At 38.9% G+C, this 21,346-nt stretch overlaps 1 protein-coding gene across 1 annotated transcript; it reads left to right on the top strand.

The window, feature by feature from the left end:
• The first annotated feature begins 17,203 nt into the window (after positions 1 to 17,203).
• Positions 17,204 to 19,262, top strand: LOC122033578 (probable polygalacturonase). The gene is made up of 6 exons (XM_042592637.1): positions 17,204 to 17,364; positions 17,441 to 17,797; positions 17,867 to 17,987; positions 18,080 to 18,254; positions 18,334 to 18,404; positions 18,477 to 19,262. The coding sequence occupies exons 1-6, from the start codon at positions 17,299 to 17,301 to the stop codon at positions 19,172 to 19,174; spliced, it is 1,488 nt and encodes a 495-aa protein (XP_042448571.1). The 5' UTR covers positions 17,204 to 17,298; the 3' UTR covers positions 19,175 to 19,262.
• The last annotated feature ends 2,084 nt before the right edge of the window (positions 19,263 to 21,346 follow it).

The following is a 21,346-nucleotide window of genomic DNA, read 5'->3' as shown; positions in this document are numbered from 1 at the left end:
AGGATATAGAGGCGTGACCACGACATCGATCCTAACTTCGACACTTTGCTCGAACTCAGGACTTAAACTTGCAATCTTCACTCCTTAGTAGATGCGCATCAAAGGTAGATGCTTAACAAACTGAAATAAATACTGGAACAATTGTTTTTACTTTTTGAACTTAACGATCTGTTTAGGTTGACAACGAGCCAGTGAGGTGGAGAACGATCGATTCGAATCGATGAGAACACGCCCTTTGGGTCGATCAAGAGTAACTTTTATACGCCAACATTCGTCAACGAGGCAATGTGAGGCGCGAAGAGATCAATAAGTTTACGCAACTATTCGATTCGGTTAGCCACATGCTACCGAGCTAGGAGGGTGAGGAGCACGAGTAGCAAATTGTCGGAGTCCGTGAATCGACCCACACCAAACACAACCCCAAACACAACCTAACCTAGGAGCAAGGGAGGAACATGGAATGTGTATCCTGAATTGATACTCGTGGGCCTAAGCCGTGTTCGGTAACCATTGGCGTTAACCACGTAGCTTAAGGGGATTCTAGACGCCTAGCTCCAGACGAGCTTAAGGAAGCGAACATCGTTATTGAGGAGCGCTCGTAAGTAGATAGAGGTCGCAGTCATTGGCGATCGCCTCTGATTGCGAGTCTCACCGAACACCGGTCTTTTAGTTTCTGTCGAAGAGAAGTATCCGATTGATAGATAATGAGCAGAATTTATGAAAGCTTAATAGTTGATATGGAAGATTGTCATGATCATGAATAGTTGATTGCTGAATATTTCCCCTAAAAGATAAATCCTCCTATGGAATCATTGGTACATTAGATTCAACTTAGAACAGTGCCCAGAAAATGTACCCTACTTTTACCAGAATAGGGGAATTGGGCCCATCTCTATAGTTCCATTTCTACCAACCACGCACCCAGCTGACGAGGAGTTTCACGCTAGCTAATTTTTAAGCTTTAAAAGTGTTTATCTAAAAGTGGTTGTTGTTTCAATAACCAAGAAGGCGCATCAACCAAGTGCTCGAAGCACAAATTAATTAAATAAATGTTTTAAGGTCATGAACGAGACTAGAATTAAATAATGTTTTTAAAAATTATAAAATAAAAAAAATTACTTTTACTTAGAATTTAAAACTTTTAGAAATTTGAAATTTTCTGAAAATTCCAAAAACGAAATTTTTCTGAAAAAAATTAATTCTTTAGAAACTTCAATTCTTTTGCTCAGTGAAATTACTTAAATTCTTTCTTAGAATTTTTCTAAAAAGAATTGTGATCAAAGGCGGAGAGAAAAGTACAAGTTTATGGGGAGTTAGGAAAATTAAAATTTTAACTATTTTTTTTTAAAATGTGTTAATTTTACTAATTGCAAAAATTATTCTTAACTTATTAGTTTAGTAATTTTCTTAAAATTACTTTTGTATTTTTAACACTAACTTGAACTTGGGTTGATTGGCACACAAGCAAAGAGGGAGTTATTGTTGAGAACACGTGTGGTAGTTTGATGTAATCAACCCCAAGTCGGTGTATTGGTTCTCTATGTGGGGCTCTTGTCTATGTCTACAAAGAAATGCTAGAGCTAGAGCCGACGAGTGGAGCGCGTGGGAGCGGGAAAGAACAAGCGCTGGACTCGAATGAGCCAAAGAGGACTAGAGAGTTGCTTGCGATAAGAGTACTCTAAGAGTAGTGAGGTAAGAAGGCAAGTGGAGGATCTTGAGACGTTAAGACGTGACGGACCACTGGACATTTGCGCTAGATGGCGGTTGGTCGAATTTCCGGGGGTAGCCTATTTCAATCGCCGCAACACCCATAATAGCGAAGCGATGTGCAAGGAAGAAGGTGGTTGGTTGGAGTCACTATGGACAAGAAGGGATCATAGTACTTGAGACTGCGATGATATAGTGTCTGGCACTTCTCGCTCGAATGCCGCCGCGAGCGATTCGTCGACAGACTTCTATCCACTCGATGGCGCCTCGACCTTGTAGGCACCTCGGACCCGGATAGAATTTTACTCACCGAGGCTATTTAAAACCAGCTACCCTGAAGAATTAAACAAACACTCAGCTAGTCAATCATTGGTAGTATCATTCTATAGTTCTAGCAAGTTTTGAAGTATAGTAAAAACTTGATCAGAAAGTCTTGGATAAAGATTTTTTTGGGCATTGCGCCCTAGATTAACACCTCCCTGGCAGATCCAAAGTAGCTTGCTCTTCTTCCGCTTATCGCTTTACAATTTCTTCTTTAATGCTTCTTAATGTTTACTATCTGCATTGCACTAATTGCACTAATTGGAGTTGCACTATCGGGTTGAGCGCGAGGGTATAGTTTATTTTATTTTCGAGCCATTCAAGATTATTCTATTTTTATTGCGCTGGCGTCTCAGCAGGGAGCACCGATCTCTACAAAGATCCGGTATGCCTGCTAGCCGGGTCAGCTACCGTACAAGGCGTGACCTAAGCCCTCACCGGTTTCCTGCACACTTAGACACAAGGGTTAAAAACTAACATGACCTAACCTAATTTGGTTGATCACATCAATACTACCTTGGAGTACTAGCACAATCAACCTCTAGGATTTCAATGTTTGAAAATATATCAATGTCAGGTTAGGTTGACTAAGGGTTAATCTAAACAATACTTGATATATGGAAGAGAGAAGTCTAGTTAGGACTAGATAATTAGCAAGGGTAAGTTCTAACCGAAAGGTTAGGTAGGTGAGAAATCTAATAAGTGACTAGTCCTAACTAGGGGTTGTTAGGGTTGCAAACATAGTCCCATATTGAAAACACATGGAAAAGATCATGGATTTATAAGAGAAAGATATCTCTATTGGCATGAGGCCTTTTGGGGAGAGCCCAAGAGCAAAACCATGAGGGCTTAGGCCCAAAGTGGACAATATCATGTCATTGTAGAGATATCTAAATTCTTTTCGAACCAACAAATTAGCAGGGTCAGAGGCCTCGGACCGCTGTAAGGTTTAACCGATCACAGACAAGAGCTATGGTTCATCAACCACGTGAATACAATATCGACTGAACAAAGAAAGTGGGGTCCTGTTCTGATCGGGTGAGTGACTGTGACACCATGAAGTCCCAGCTTGTGGCTAGGCAAGGTCCTAGTATATCGGTAGACCGAAAGGTAGAAGTCCGTGGTACCTGTAGACCAGGGTGTGAAGACCGGTGGGTCAAGGATCTAATGGGAAGCCTCCATGCTATCTTTGTCTAGGGGATTGTTAGTCGCAAGGTTGCAAATAGAACCCATATCAAAACATGGAAAAGATCAGCGAGTTTATAAGAGAAAGATATCTCCATTGGAATGAGGCCTGGAGAGCCCATGCAAGAGCAAACCACGAAAGTATTTAGCCCAAAGTGACAATATCATGCGTCATCGCGGATATTCAAATTCTTTCGCGATCCAACAAAGTTAGCGGGCACAATCTCAATTGTAAAGGTTGATAAGGAGAATTAATATGACTAGTCCAACTGAGGAGCGTATACTGTGAGCTGTCACTGAGAGTGAAGTCAGGTGAAAGTCACTGTGAGCAAAATGCACCCGAAGCAGTGAAAGTGGTGGTGAAAGTCCCAGCGGAGTGAAGCTAGGCAGGGAAGTCCTCACTGAAAGACGCATGACAACCAAGTCCCTAAAGGAGTGAAGCCAAGAAACGGAAGTCCCAGATGGGTTAATAAACCTTTGGGAGGTACTGTTTGCAATTTATACTAATGGATCTAAGTTTTGATACACAAGTAGATTAAAGGAGTGTTTGTGGTTTAATTACTTACTAAGTGTGTAGAGCTATAGGGTCCCGAGGAATCATGACTTAGGACGCTGAAATCTAGCTAGATCCGGTGGACCTGAGTGTTGGTGTGGACATTCAGATAGGTCAACGGGACCCGGTTATTCAGCGGAAAGTCTAATTGATCCGCAGATTTATCAATCGTCAAGTCCGCTGTACGCGGACCTAACAATCGAGAGAGGCAGATCCTGCTGATCAAATGTTATGGATCAGAATGTAATTACAGTGCAAGCAAATCGAGGAGATCCAAAGGAGGACAAATTCTCTGGGCTGAGGAAGGAAAGGTGTCACTAGCTGTATTTATTTGAACGTGTTACAGACCTCGACCTTGGGCCTCGTAGATAGACCCACCACTTTGTTTATCTGACGTATCGCGGCTAACTTCGCTTTACGTGATAATTTTATGTTTGACCAACCATTTTAGGGAAGAGGTTACAGAGTGTCACGCCCGACCAACTTTCTGCCTGCCGGCTCAGCTGTGGGGCACTCCAAAGGCCCCAGCCACCAGAGGTTGGTTCAGCTCCGTGACTAGAAAACCACACCCAAAAGCTGAGTTAGAGCACAATGATTGGTTGAACCCATGCTAACGGTCCAAGCGTCGAGAGGGGTTCCACCCGAAGGTGGATAAACTTGACGGATCAAATTTCAACGAGAGGTCGCCACGCCAGCAACAGTCCAGGCACCCGGAGGGGTTTTAGGAGCTCAGAATGGGCACATATAAAGGCTTTCAACCAACAACTTTAGACAATCATCTGCTACAATTTTCATATTCACATGCTGCTCTTAAAAGGCTCTGACGATACCGAAAGGTTGCTCCGAAGTTCGAAGAATGAAGACTTCTTCAAATTTCCTTTCTGTTTATTAGTAACATTTTCATTTCAGTTCTTGTACTCAAAATTTTGTAACTCATTTTCGAATTGATAGTGATCACCCAATGAAAGCACTCAACGAGTGCAGGGCTTGGAGTAGAAGTCGTCGAAGGCTCCGAACCAAGTAAAAAATTACTTGTATTAGCATGTGAACTTTTGTGATTCTTTTCTATTGCATATTCTTGATTTTCTAAAAAGAGAAAATTGCTATTTACCCCCCGCCCCTCCTCCTCCTCCTAGTGTCTTTCTGATCCAACAAGTGGTATCAGAGCCAAGTTAGCTTTGAATTGGTGAAACCACCAATCAGGCAAGGAGGTGACTTTCAAAATCTTCTTTTAATTTTTTATTTCAGTTTTGAGCTTTTCAATACAATCCAAATTGGTGCAATTGCCTCTTTGGAAAAATCTTCTCTTCTCTTTCTGCAATAACTTAAATTGGTACAACACCAATAAGGTCTTTCTTTTCTCTCATACTATTTACCCCTAGACCAAGTCTTGGCAATATTTTTAAGTTTTTCGTTCAAAAACTAATGGTCCAAAACGAGGGATACAACACCATTCGCCCCTCCCCCCTTCAATGGGGACGACTTCCTATATTGGAAAGCGTATGGAGGTGTACCTAAAGATAGACTTCGACCAATTGTTTTCCATCCGCAAAGAATATAAGCCTTCAATCGACAACAACACTGGAATTCCTATGGACCCAGAAAACTGAAATTCAGAGATGAAAAAGAAGGCACAAACTGACTTTAAGGCATTGAACACAATCTAGTGTGGACTCATGAAGGAGGAATTGAACTGTGTTGACCCATACAAAATGTAAAGGAACTTTGGGATAAACTCATCGAGTTGCACGAAGGAACAAATGAGGCAAAGCTAATTGAAGAGGATTCATCTCTTAATAAATTACTTAACATCAAAATGCAGGAAGAAGAAAAGGTGACTTGGGATGAGGCGTCTTTCGAAGAATTGGATGTTAAAGATCAGGAGCATCATAACTACATCTCACTGATAGCATCCGGACCCGAATCAAAAAGTGAGACGGATCAAGATGACAAGTTTGAAGACGAATCAATCCATGAGTCCGCACTCGTTTCCGAAGGTTCGAATGAGATATCGTTTATCTTAACTACTAAATTTTTTAAAATAATTACATGTCTGAATAAAAAAATAATAATATTTGAAAAACAAACTGAAACACTTTTTGAGGAAAATCAATACCTTAAGGAACAAAGTGAAAATAAAAATCCAAATGAAACTGTAAATCTTGAGGAGGAAACTACAATTTTAAAAGGTGAAATTAATAAACTCAAAGAATTATTAGAAACTTTCATCACAAGATAAAAATTTTTTTGACCTAATTCTTAAAACACAAAAAGGTGTATACAACAAGTCTAGACTCAGATATAAGCTCTACAAATAAAACTTTTATATCACTTATAAACCAAAACCAGAAACAAACTAAAGCTTGGGTCCCAAAAGCTTGTTTAACCAAGCAAGTAGGACTTAATCAATTTTATGTACTCAAAAATGAAGTTCACTATCTAAAAACAAATCAAAATAAAGTAACTAATTCAAACCTAAACCTAAAATGTAAAATGAAAACAAACAAATCAAATTCAAATTAGAAAACTAAATTTAAATTAAATAACTACAAATTCAAACTAAACTCAAGTTATAATCAAGTTTATTATAACTATTAAAATAATCGACATAAATCTAAAACTTAAACTCAAATTCAATAGTTCAGGGGGAGGCACTAAATTAGTTGGCACCTCTAAAAATAATAGTTTATCCGGCTAGGTAATTAGGACTAGCTTAATTAGGGACAAAAGTTTAACCTGGCAAATAGCACTGGAGAAGTTTTGGATGATAATAGGTTAGAGAAACTCTATCTATGTATGTGTAGGATTGAAAGAGTGTGATAGAGGGGGGGGCTGAATATCGCGCTTTTAAAAATAATTCTTTTACTTGTTAAAATCAAATATGTGCAGCGGAAAATAGAAACACAATTCGATTACTTGGATCGAAGCCTAGGTAGACTCCTACTCCAAGGCCCGTGATCCTTGATCGCACTGATGGACAATCTACTAAAACTCTTCTTTTTTAAAATCTCGGAAAGAAGCAATGCGTACAAATGAGTAAGATAGCAATAGCCTACTATCTTACTAATAAATGAGTACAATTACAAGCTAGTAAAATTATACCAACTTAAGAATGAGTATGCAGCTTGTCGATACTTCTTGGAGTAGTAGCTTGTGTGTGAAGAGTAGCTGTAGCACGGACAATAGCTTGCGCAAAGATGAACTTCGAACCAATCAGATTTTGTTACCCAACCTCGGACCTCGAGCTCACTTTTATAAGAGTCCTTGATGTTCGGTCGACCGATCCTTAGGTTCAGTCGATCGAGCCAGCTCCCTTCTATCTTCACTGAGATCTGATGTTGATTCAATCTTCGACATTTAATGACAATTAAGTGTTCGATCGACCGATCCCCTTGTTGGGTCAACCAAACAGAGATCCTTCCCTGTTCACCGAGATCTGGAATTAATGCACCATTAAGTGATGATTGTTTGGTCTACCGATCACCTTGCTCAGTCGATCGATCACCTTGTTTAGTCGACTGATCAATCGCTCTTCTTTGCTTCTGCTCGATTTGAACAACGCTGAGTCATCAGGGTTCGGTCGACCGATCAAGCTTTGATCGAACCTTGCTCTATTTTGGTCTGAACTGATATCTGCTTTGAGTTGGCCTTGTTCGGTCGACCGATCATCAGGTTCAGTCGATACTAGCACAGTAATAAGATATCTAATGCATGAGTAATAATAATGGACAGTTCAACTGTCTTGATCTCAACTTGGAAATCTTCTCGGTTTCTTCAATTGGATCAACGGCCTTAAGTTGTTCCTTTCAGGAACACGACCTCACTATCGCTCCTCTAGTTGCTTACCTCAACCTACTTGCCAAACATTGATCCTCCAGATCTGTTAGGACTTTACCTGCTCAGTGTCTGATTGCCTGATTCAATAAGACTTTTCCTACAATACTACATTAGCCAATAGTAATAATAGTAATACAGAATACTATAGTAAACCCAAACTTAGATTTACCGAGATCCGCTAGTCTGGTCGACCGCGCGTGATCAACCTTGCTTGGAGTTCACTCCTCCAAGACTTCTCGCTACTTAAGGTTATCTCCCCCTAGGGTTTTCATCATCTAGCTTCACTCACCAGAACCTACGGTTATCACCCCTAGGCTTTTCTCCATCTTGCTTCACTCACCAAAACTCAGTATTCGGCTACCCAGAGATCAGATCCTCCAGGCCTATCAAATACACCTGGCTTCTATAATCTACCGAGATTTCCCTTACGTAAACATATTTGTCGGACATTAAAACCTTAGAGATCGATTGCACCAACAGTATATCTAGGAAGATATAGCTTCCACTTAATGCATTTAGTTTAGTGGAACTAACTGAAGCTATCCCTTACTAATCTTAGCTGGCTAAACTAAAATTTTGTACTAAGTTCAATGAGCAGGACTATTTAAAATTTTTTTGAAGACGTGGTTACTCTAATGATGTCCAGGTGACTCACCACAGCTTAGAAATTTATTCAAAAAATGTCTGTTTATTGAATCCAAAACTAAACTTAAATCTAACACATGTTAAACCAAAACCTACAATTTTAACTTAACTCATCTCATAAAATTATAGGATTCCCTGATTGAAAATATAGATCGGGTGAGATAAATAAGGATTAAATAAAAATAGATTAATTAAATTAATTAAATTAAATAAATTAAATTAAAATCAAAATAAATCAAGTTAAACTAACTTCACACTTGAGCTAAAATTTGTTTCTCCTACTTTTGCAGGAATTTAAATGGATATTAGACAGTGGTTGCTCCCGACATATGACCTGAGATCAAACAACGTTTACAAAATTAACCTTCAAAAGACTAGAAACAGTTTCCTTTGAAAACAACGACAAATTGAAGGTAATTAGAATATGCAACATTGAACTAGAATCTAATTTTATTATTAATAAAGTACTCGTTATTGAAAATTTTAAATTTAACTTACTCAATATTAGTCAATTGTGTGATTCAAAATATAAGGTTAGGTTTACATTTACTAAATGCTTAATTAAACATATGAAAGACTCAACGATAAAATTAAAAGGACATTGGAATAATAACATTTATACAATTACCGAACTTAGCTCCTCATAAGTGTCATCTTGGCCAAAAAGAGGAAAATCTGTTGTACAGAGAATGCCCCACACTAACTTTAGAAACCTCACCAAACTAAATGACTTACTTAGAGGACTACCAAAACTACTTAACTTAGACTTAACAATTTGTGATACTTGTCAATAAGAAAATTAGACCAAATTAACTCACAAACTAACTAATCAAATTCAAACCAATTCAACATTTAAATTGTTGCACTTAGATCTATTTGACTCACATGGAATTAAATATATTAATAGAAATTTATACTATTTAGTAATAATTGATGATTACTCGAGATTCACTTGGGTAAAATTCTTAACAAATAAAGATAAAATATTTAGTAATTTTTGTAAATAAACTGGAAATGATAAGGACTCAAAAATTAAAAGAATTAAGAGCGATAATGGTGGAGAATTTAAAAATCATAGTTTTACTAAATTCTGCTTAGAAAATAGGTACCATCAAGAATTTTTATGTCCTAATACATCTCAATAAAATGGAATAGTTGAAAGGAAAAATATAACTCTCTAAGAAGCCACTAGGACAATGCTTAATGAATACCAACTACTAAAATATCTCTCGGCAGAAGTTTGTTGAACCCCGTGGTTATTTTGATCGCGACGAAAGTCAGCCAACGGTGGTATAGGAGCCTTAGGGGGAAGGCGGAAAGTAGGCGAAGCATGTGCACGTGCAGTAGGTGCCACGTCTCTGCTTGCAGCGAAGGCCGAGAAGCGGAAGGATCCGTCAAGGGAGCCTCTCGTGGCTAAGGAAGTCCCCCGGACGGTGTAATGAGCGAAGAACAAAGTTGGACTGGGTTGAGCCCTACCCGGGAGGGCCGGTCGTTTTATTGATCGTGACTGCGATTGGATGTGAATTGGGCCCATGGTAGTCAGGAGGTAGGAATCAGCGATGCAATCACATTGCGCGCTCTGCAGTCCAGCCAGCCAGGAGGCCGAAGCTAGGCCCGTCTGCACGCCTGTGACCATGTTGGGCCTCGGATGCGTGACTATGCTGCGCCTTTTGGATATCTTTTGGACTTCCTATCGGAGATTTCAGCTGCTGACAGCATATCAACTGGGATAACCAGATTAACATGATATAGGCCATGGAAACTCAAGATGTTGTTCCAAGTCAAACGCTTGTAGAATCAACTGAAGTAGAATTTTTCTATTGGCGCTTTGCGGGGAATTTATATTATCGTGTGCCTGATTAACAATCTCTTGGTATGTGAGGTAGTTAACTCGAAGAGTCTCTAGATTTATTGTTTTAGTTAACTTATTATTGCTTATTTCGAGTTAAAATTAGGAGGAGAGGTAAGTTTTTAAATGTGTGTTAAGTAATTCGGCATGATTACACCACCTCCCTCTGTCAGGCTCCAAGCCGTGCCGCATAATGCAATAGACAATGTAATAGAACACATGAGATAGAACAACAATAAGAAAATAAAATAAAGCAGAATAACAAAATTTATGATAATAAATTACCTAATGTTAAATACTTTATGGTATTTGGATATCCTGTTTACATATTAAACACAAGAGAATACTTATGAAAATTTACCTCAAAAGTAGAAAATGAAATCTTTGTAGGATATTCCCTAAACATTTGAGGATATAGTTTACAATAAAACTACTCTAAGAATTGAGGAAACAACTAATGTAAAATTCGATGAAATAACTAACTCAAAAGAATCTAATTCAACTTAACCTCAATACCAACCAATTGATTTCATTAGAGCTAGCACTGATCTAGGGGGAGCAAGTGAAAACCTAATAGATGAATACGAAGATGAAAAAAATTAATCACAATAAAATGAACAAATATAAACTGAGCCTAAAATAATAAGAGTCAGCTCAGATAACCCAATTGAATAAATTTTAGGTGACTCAAACCTAAGAGTTCAAACTAGATCATCTTTCAAAAATTTATGTCAAATATTTTTAATTTCTAAAATCTAACTCAAAATAGTAGAAGAATCCCTACTTGACCTAGACTGGATTATAGCTATGCAGGAAGAACTAGTCTAATTTAAAAGAAATGAAGTCTGGGATTTAGTACCATTATCTAATAATAAAAAGGTAATAGAAACAAAATGGGTATTTAGAAATAAACTAAATGAAAATGGAGAAATTGTTAGAAACAAGGTTAGACTAGTAGCTAAAGAGTTTAGTCAAGTAGAGGGATTTGACTATGATGAAACATATGCTCCAGTAGTTAGACTTAAGTTATTAGAATATTACTAAGCTATGCTAGCTATAAAGGATTTAAGCTTTATCAAATAGATGTTAAATCTGCCTTCTTAAATGGGCTAATAAAAGAAAAAGTTTATGTAGGTCAACCACCTGAGTTTGAAAATATAGATCATCCTAACCATATGTTTAAACTAAAGAAAGTCTTGTATGGTCTTAAACAAACACATAGGGCCTAGTATGAAAGGTTGATCTCCTATCTAATTTCCAAAGGGTTCAACCAAGGTCAAATTAATCCAACTCTATTTGTAAAATCACTCAAACAAGATATTTTCATAGTCCAAGTATATGTAGATGACATAATTTTTTGTTTAACCAACTCAGAATTTTTACAAAAAGTTATAACCTTAATGAAACAAGAATTTGAAATGAGCCTAGTAGGTGAACCGACATATTTTTTAGGATTACAAATTAAACAAACAAATGAAGGAACATGTTTACCAACAAAAATACATAAAAGAATTACTTAAAAAATTTAGAATATAAAATATCAAACAAATAAAAACACCAATGGCGACTAACACAACCTTAGATAGTGATCCAAATAGAAAACCCGTAAATCTAAAATATTATAGGAGTGTCATAGGCAGCCTTTTATACTTAACTACAAGTCGACCTGATATTTTATTTGCAGTTAGTATGTATGCTAGATACCAAACCTGTGCTAAGAAATCCCACTTAACTAATGTAAAAAGAATTTTTAGATATTTAAAAGACACACCAAATATAGGAATTTGGTATCTTAGAACACCTAATTTTAAACTAATATGCTACTCAAACTCTGATTATGCCGGCTATAAACTAGATCATAAAAGTACAAGCGGTGATTGTCAATTACTTGGATCATCACTTGTCAGCTAGTTTAGTAGGAAACAATACTGTGTTGCTTTATCTACTACTGAAGCCGAATACATAGCTATGGGTGAGTGTGTAGCACAACTGTTATGGATGATGCACACATTAAAAAACTTTAACTTAGAATATAAAAATGTAAAAATCCATATTGATAATATCAGTTCAATTAACTTAACCAAAAATCCAGTGCATCATTCAAGAACCAAACATATTGAAATAAAACATCACTTTATTAGAGATCACATCGCTAAAGAAGACATTGAACTTAACTATGTTGAGTCTAAGTCAAATTTGGCTGACATTTTCATCAAACCACTACTAGAATCTTAATTCAATAATCTATGAAGATGACTGGGAATGTGCACTATAGACTAGGACTCTTGTTATCAAACAAAATTTTAAATGTTTTACAAATTCTACAAAAATTAGTTACTTATATTTTCAAAAATTTTCTATTTCTCCAGGATTGCAAAATTATTTTTGCCTTAGTCTAGATCTATCCCATAGAAAGCATGTGTAAAATACTGTAAAATTAAATAATAAATGTTATTGGACGAAAAATCTTATTGGATTTTTCGGAAATTTTTAGAAATTTTTCGGGATTTAAACAGAGTATGTATGACCCGTTTTGAGAGGATGGATTTAGGGTACATTGAAGGCCTATTTGGAATGCCCAAATCAAATGGGAGTTGATTAAAGAAGCAACTTGGGGTTTAATTTGTTTAAACCTAAGTATAAGAGGAAATTAATCTTATTCCTTTAAAATATAATCGATTTTCAGCTTCTTTTCTTCCCCTATCTCGAATGCCCTCTGCCTTTTCCTGATCCTCACCTTCTTCACCTCACCGTCGACTCTCGGGAACTCGATCTATTGTCAGGCAATGACATCGACGAGCGAGGAGCCGCGCTGAACGCTAGTTCCCTCCCCTTTCTCTCTCGCACACGGACGACCCGACGCCAACGGAGAGGCTTCTTCCACTGCGATCTCGGCTTCGTCGCATTATCGGAGGGAAAATGTCGCCGGAGCTCGATCGGTGCCAGCCCTAGCCGCGGACACCAAGAACTCGCCGGGAGTCGAGCGCGTGAGTCGGCGATAAGGGCCATCGAACTTCAATGGTACTAGCATTGTCCAGATCATCTCCGGCTGAGCGATCGACTCTTCGGCCATTTCTTACACAGGGGGATCAACTCTAGGGCACGGTGAGGGCAAACTCTTCAACTCGCTGGCAGATATGAACAGGGCAGTGACGATTCCATCAGGAAGGTTCATCGCCTCCCCTTCATCAGAATTGCAATACCCTTTTCATCTCCGGACAGATCCTATTACCTTCTGTTGTAGCTACCTTGTCTTCTTGGAGGTAAGAAGTTTGATCTAGCTGTGGAATTTGGGCGTTTAATTTATGTAGAATTGATTAGGGCAGTGACATTTCTTGTGCATAATAGGAGTTTGATGAAATGCCTTAAGTTTCTTGTCTCCTCTGTTTGTGCCGGACCAGCGGTGAATTGGTGGGGAAGCTCCATTTTTCTCCACAGCAACTTCGGATTTATTCATCAAAGGGGGTGGCTGCAGTTTTAGATTGAGGTAAGATCTATTCAGCTTCATATTGATACAGATTTGAATTCATTTTTATACTAGCATGATTAATTAGTTGGTGAAATAGATATGTGGCTGGAATAAGAATTTGAGTTGGTTAAGGCATACTCAGTTGATAGTCTTGGATTGTTTTGTTTATGTAGTAGATTTGGAGTTGTAAGTTGTTGCAGTATGGTTGATAAGTTGAGTGGTTTGTTGTAGATGACTACATAATCGTTAATCGAATTTGTTGGATTGATTATGTGGTGGTTGGGCTAGTTGTTGATGATGATGTTAGGTTGATGGGGATTTATGACGGAGATTTGATTTTATGATAGGTTATTGTGGGTTGATATCTTTATGTGGTGGATTAGTAATTAAGAGATGGATTTGTTATTAGATTAAATGATGTGTTGATTTGGAGGAGTTTTAGAGATGATTCATATATAAACTTATTCTAATAAGTTGTATGGTTAAGGATTATTTGGGGGATTAGTCAGAGATTAGATTTGATTTGAGTGATCCTAATTGGGTTAGGGATTTTATTTAGCTATTTAATTCATATGAATTTAGCTAAATAATATATATATATATTGATTGATGCAGGACTTGGATATAGGATGAGCGTCTCGACGCGAAATTACTTGACACAATCTACAAATAAAGGCGGGTATTTCTTCCTTGGCTCTATGTAGATTTTTTTATTGAGCTTAGTGCATGGTTTTATGTGATGGATTAGACTGTTTTACCTTATATCGTGTTCGTTTGTTGCTTTCCTACTTGATACTTATGCTTGATCTTTGAGGTTTTCTAGTTATATTATATCGATTTCTACCTTGATATCTACACTCTGTGTTCCATGTTCTTGTGAATCAATCATCGATCATTTCTCAAGTGTGTTATTATCTTGAGCTGGACAGAGATGATCAGTATTGGTATGTGTTATAAGAGTCATCGTATGATTCATTACTTGACCACGCGTATTTATTAATATGCTTGACTTGAGGTGCCAGGTGTTGCATCAGATCAGATATTTTATTGTATATAAATCCATGTGCGGTTTTGGAGGATACATGTGGAGACATTGGTGGAGACATTGATCTATCATGTGTATGTGTTGGGCAGTGGGATTTGAGATGTTTGGTGATTATGTGGATGCATGTATATGTTGCTCGGTGGATACGTGGAGATATCATGATGATGTTGTGGTGATATCAATGAGAATCAGACTATGGGTTTGTAGAGAGTTTCATGTGTCCGGCTCATGTGTCCAAATCATGATATTATTATTATGATTATGTATATTATCATGTTTATCATGTTTATCATTTACATGCCCTACGGCCGCCCTTGTGTAGGGTTGTTAGTCTTTTATACCTGTTCACATCCACGAGAAGGCTAGCTAGTAGTGCGGAGTCTAGAGTGCAAGGATCACCTTATATTCACCAAGAGTTCCCTCGATCACCAGAGGAGTCGTCTTGGCTATATAGGTGGGGACCCTTGTGAGTAACTACTTGATAGAGATGGCTTGAAAGGCGGTGGTGGACCCCAGCTATGAGGAACTACCCCAGATATTTACCCACGCGCGAGGCCATAGTATGTTGCCAGAGGTGGCATACTGAGGGTTCAGGAAAGCATTCCGGAAAGACACATCATGACGCACTTTCGTCGGTATATTGACATCTTTGACAGGCGGCGGGGCACCACGGGCCTATAACATAGATAGCACGCGCTGCAGATCTCGCGTGCATCTTTGAGATATCAGACATGTTATGCTTGTTGGTCAATAGGTACTAGATGGTTGCACATTGTCTGAGATTTCAACGATATGCGTCAGTCATGTAGTGGGTTTGTTGCGGCATCAGATCAGATGTCACATGTTGCGCCGAGCTACATCATGCACATCCAGGTAAGGTTTCTTGCTAGTCTACCACCGGTTATGACTAGATTCTATTTATTGTAGGTCACGCAGCGATTGTCTTTAGTTCGAGTAGTGCATGAGATCGTGGCTTAGTATGATCTCAGATTCGCGTGCCGAGGTTCGACGGCTGCTATGATGTATCGTTGTATCAGCGTGGTAGGATTTACCCGTGTCTGATGTCTCAGGCCTTCATCGCCTTTATATGTGGCTCGCATTGTTGTACTGATCTCAGTTCTAGATTCTTTAGGTTACATTACTTATCATCAGGGTTTTGTACTGCGGGTGGTGGGTTTTGTAGCTCTGCTAGAGCACGGGTCTCCAATATTCTCATGTATCGATGTTGATAATCCAGAGTAGTGTCCACCGAATCTGGGATCGTTACGATCGATCGATCATTGATCATTTCTTAAACCGTCGTTGGGTGATGCCAGACCAGGGCTGTTCAAAATATAGAAAAAACGCTATTTTAGAGCGTTTCAAGTCGATACGTCACAATTAGTTGTTACATGTAAGTACCATGTCGAGTATATGCGATGATCTGCTGTAGATAAATGGAATTCTTGACGTGTGATGCACGGTGATAGTTAGCCGTGCAGCAATATAGATCTAGCTCAGCACAGATACGATAGATCTAGTAGCAGCTCACACGATCAGTAGAAGCCTACGCGTTGGTATGTGCCTTTTGGAGGAGCATATTTGAGCGAGAGTCTATAGACTTGTAGGTAGACGAGTGTGATGGCGTGATTTCGTCTAGATGCGAGTCGTCTATTTTCCTAGGTCTCTCTTCGTGATGTTGGTCGACTTTTTCTTCGACTCAAACACGGTGAGGGTGGGTTGTTCAAATAATGTTTATGTCCTTGTATATTATTTATTGTGAGCCGAGACTTTGTTTTAAATTAAAAATATAATATTTAAATTTAGTACTATATCGTAAAATAGTTTGATTAGTTCGGAGATAAAGTTATTACGCGTTCATCTAAGGCTCGCTTCCATACTGCTGATTCGACAATAATAACATATTAAAGAATCTATTTTTTAAATTGCTTACTAATAAAATTAAATGTCTTTGGGACATGGTTGATTATTAATATGAGATAGATGTTTATTCAGTGGATTGCAGATATTGAGAATCTGATAAAAGATCAAAAGCTATTCTCATAGCGATGGCAGTATGACAGTGCGTGGGTCGATAGATGTTGAGGTAGGGCCAAATTTCATCTTTTACTATAAATAATAAAATTAAATATTTATAATAATATTTATTTAAAAAATATTATTATTTTTTTCATTTAGGGCTTCAAAAATGGTTGAGATGACATGGGTGGGATTTTTTTAATTTTTTTTTACTAAAAATACTTGTACTCTTAAGCTGTCGGAGCAATATCAATACATCATCTATGATCTATATAAAATAACGTACGGTCATCCAGATTTGAATTACTTAATCATTTTTTAATATAAAATAATGAACTGAAGAGTCAACTGCGGATCGAGTACTGATTGCTTGTGGTGACTGGTAATGAACGAGTCTCTGCTGCTGCGTCTCGGTTATTCCGCCTGCAGTTGTGTTGCTTGTTTCATTCCCGTGACGCCCTTGTCTCCCAGGCCAATTACCGACAGCCCGTGAGCGGCGACGAGGGACACGGGCGCGAATGCAGACGAGACAAGTCTTCACGGGACGATATCATTTTTTTTTTCTTCATTTTATTCCTCATCCATCGTTCTCTGAACAGAGGCCTCTGTAAATGCACTCGCGCTCTGTCTGGGTGCAATCTCAGAACATAGGCTGCGTTTAGTCGCCAATGGCGTCCCCTCAGCAAAAGCAAATGGAGTTGCAGAGAAGAAGCAGAAGCATCTCACTCCCACTGGTACAGTTCTCGAATATCACCCATTTAGAACATAAATCATGGTAACAATTAATGTTTGATTGCTTCTCGCTGCCAGCTGATTCTGTCGATATGGTTGCTTCCGACGGCCACGTTCATCGGACCGGCGGAGTGCACAAGAAGAAAGAGCCAGTTTGCAGGCGCGAGCGCCGGAGATGCACAGACGACGTTCCAGTACTCCGCCACCGCCTGCCGGGCGCACACGGCGTCACTGGCGGACTTCGGCGGGGTGGGCGACGGCGCCACCTCGAACACCGCGGCGTTCCGGGCCGCGGTGTCGCACCTTGGCCAGTTCGCCTCCGACGGCGGAGGGATGCTCTTCGTCCCTGCCGGACGGTGGCTCACCGGGCCATTTAACCTCACCAGCTCCTTCACGCTCTTCCTCCACCGCGACGCCGTGATCCTCGCCACTCAGGTATCAATTCCATCATTCCTGCAAACGATTCCACTGCCTCAGACTGTTTCCTCAATACGCACTCAACAGGAGATGAACGAATGGCCAATCGTCGATCCATTGCCGTCTTACGGTAGAGGCAGGGATGGTCCCGGTGGAAGATACAGCAGTCTCATCGGCGGATCAAATCTCACTGATGTGATCATCACAGGCATGCAATTTTCGCCAACAAATTAAATTAAATTGATTTGCTGGTGTTCATCGATCACACTCAAATATTAATTGTTTGCACATTAATTTCAGGAAACAATGGAACGATCGATGGGCAAGGCGACTTCTGGTGGTCAAAATTTCACAGCAACAGGTTGAAGTACACGAGAGGCTATCTCATCGAACTAATGCACTCCGACCAGATCCTCATATCCAACCTTACGTTGCTCAATTCTCCCGCTTGGAACATCCACCCTGTTTATAGCAGGTTGTTTATTTACTTATTGACGTAATTCATTTGCATTGATTAGTTTTATTTTTGAGTTTTTTTTTATTGATTTTCACAGCAATATTGTGGTTTCGGGGATCACAATCCTTGCACCAGTTCATTCTCCGAACACGGATGGAATCAACCCTGGTATTTAGCAATGTGGATTTGACCTTGAATTAATCCAAATTATAGAATGATGAGCTGCTGATGTTGCTGTAGATTCCTGTTCCAACGTGCGCATCGAGGACTGCTACATCGTCTCCGGCGACGACTGCGTTGCCATCAAAAGCGGGTGGGACGAGTACGGGATTGCCTACGGGATGCCGAGCCAGCACATCGTCGTTCGGCGGCTCACCTGCATCTCGCCCACCAGCGCCGTCATCGCCCTCGGCAGCGAGATGTCGGGAGGGATCCAAGACGTGAGGGCGGAGGACATCACCGCCTTCGGCTCCGAGTCCGGCGTCCGGATCAAGACGGCGGTGGGAAGAGGAGCCTACGTCCGGGACGTGTACGTGCGGAGGATGAACCTGGACGGCATGAAGTGGGTCTTCTGGATGACCGGCAGCTACAAGTCCCACCCGGACGACAAGTACGACCCGAACGCGATCCCGGTCGTCGAGGGCATCAGCTACAGTGAGGTGGTGGCGCGCAACGTGACGACGGCGGCGAGGCTGGAGGGGATCCCGAACGCGCCGTTTAGAGGGATTTGCATCTCCAACGTGACGGTGGCGCTGGCGAAGCCGAGCAAGATGCCGTGGTACTGCGCCGACGTGGAAGGGATTTCCAGCGGCGTGACTCCACCGGCTTGTGCTCCGCTTACGGACGAGGGTGCCGTGGCGGAGCCGTGCCCGTTCCCGGCTGATCCACTCCCCATGGACCAACTCGCATTCCATCAGTGTATATACACAGCCTCGTAACGTTCCATAAGGCTACCGCTTGGTAAACGATGATATCTACAACTACATTCCTGTTGACGTGGAAAGTCAATAATGTTTTTAAGTCAAATAGTGCTGTCAACGCGCATTCTCCACTGGATTCCAGTAGCGGTGGTGCGTCCTGACCGTACGATCCAATCACTCACAGCAATCCCTCCCTCAGCGGTGTTTTTAGTTTAGGACATCCACAATAACCTCTCCATCAGTTTCTTAAAAAGTCCCATATTTTTTCATAAATTATTATTTTTAATATTTTATTGTTTAAAAAAGATAAACTTAAAAAAAGTTAAAAATTAACGTTAAAAAATTAATTTTTTTTTAAAAAAATGAGGAGTCATTTCTTGTAAAAACGGAGCCACATAGATAAGAGTTTCCATTGTAAATACTCTTAGGTTTAGGTTGATAGGAATGATAGGATTAAAATTGGGTTGATTAAAATAAGATTGAGGGTAGAATTAATAATCACTCCTTATGTTTAGGGATTATGAATCCTACTCTTAATCAACATCAACGCTAATTCCATCCCTAATCAATCTTATCAAATGACATATTAATATTTTTTTAAAAATATAATTCTAATCCTATCACCCTTAGTTAAGACTCAAAACGAGAAGAATTGGGTCCCACAAAACTTGGGTTTTTTGAGGATGATTGACTTAGTCCCTGCGATGAATTGAAATCTTCATTTTCAAATAGATTCAGATTGGTTAGTCCTAGGAAAACGTATCGATTTCACTGTACAAATTTTTTTATAAGTGTCGAACCTTTCCTTAAATAATCTATTGTGTTCTTTAGAAGTTAAATTAGGAATCGCAGATGGAGCTTAACATCATTGATTCCAAATTTAACTTATCTATTTTTAATGGTTTAGATTTGCATCGCAAGCGGAACTTAACACTATTGATTCAAATCTACCTAAGTTATTAATTCCATGACGAGGCACATGGTCTTCTTAGATATGGGAACAACCACCACCGCCTAGGCAAAGCCTTTAAGAAAATCTAATATTTATTTTCTTAAATAACTTTAGGTTAACCAAAATGAACAATCAAATCACAAATTCAAAAAAAAAGAAAACACAAATTCGAAAAATAAATTCGATAAACTAGATCTCGAAGTCATTAGCTTACAAAGAGAAGATATAATTAGTAATTTTTTTTCGTATCATATTAATTATTTTCTTAGTAAGAATTCTAAATACAAGACGATCAGCTATAAATTAATTATATAATTTATCTGTATTTATATAGACCATCTTTTTATAGACCATGCATCCCTTTTGATTTTGGTTGGATTTCATCTTTGATCTTCGTTCCTATTTATTACATCTATTCATTGAAAAATTAATTATCTACATTCTCATACTCATCTAAGGATGAATATCCTTATACTAATAATTTAATAAAAATATATTAAGATTAACATCATATAAAAAATATAATTCAACAAAAAAATTAAATATCTATAGGCTACCTCTAATCTATGAGAAGAAAAAATAAAAAACAAGTGGATGAGGGAAAAATAAAAAAAATGAGATTTTTTTAATATATATTATTTAATTAAATATTTAGATATGATATAGATAGAATTCTATCAAATATATCTTCATAATTGAATCTAAAATGTTCATATCGGATTATTCAATTATTTAATTAAAAAAATCTGTTCATATCATTTTCAATTCGGATAGAATACTTTTTTTTTTTTAAGAATTGGGAGGAATTTATCTTCCTTCCCTCGAACTCTCTACGGTTTGGAGTAAAAAAAAAATTCATCGTTTACTCATTTGGTGCCACCTTGCCATCAACCAAATATTAATTATTGCATTCCATGTTTACTTGCAATTGGATTCATATTTGCAGGCAGATAGGTTAGTAAGCATTGACTGTTTACTTGGAAGGCGGGAGTTTCCTTACACGATAGTTAAAATGTCACAATGAGTTTGTCGCCGGCGGTCCATTTCAGAAACGACTTAGATTACGACTCGTTGTCAGTATCTTCTTTTGAGAATAACATAACGTTAAACTAAACCATCTTCGCCACTAATTACACCGACACGGTTTCGGGCACAACGCAATTTTGCATGTTATTTTGGCGGTTTGTTTTTACCAGAAAAAGGCAGGAGTCGGTGCACGATAGTGGGTGGCAAGTTAG

The sequence above is a fragment of the Zingiber officinale genome, chromosome 11B, assembly GCF_018446385.1.
Source record: "Zingiber officinale cultivar Zhangliang chromosome 11B, Zo_v1.1, whole genome shotgun sequence".
NCBI classification, from domain to species: Eukaryota; Viridiplantae; Streptophyta; class Magnoliopsida; order Zingiberales; family Zingiberaceae; genus Zingiber; species Zingiber officinale.
This window is presented reverse-complemented; position numbering and strand designations above follow the sequence as displayed.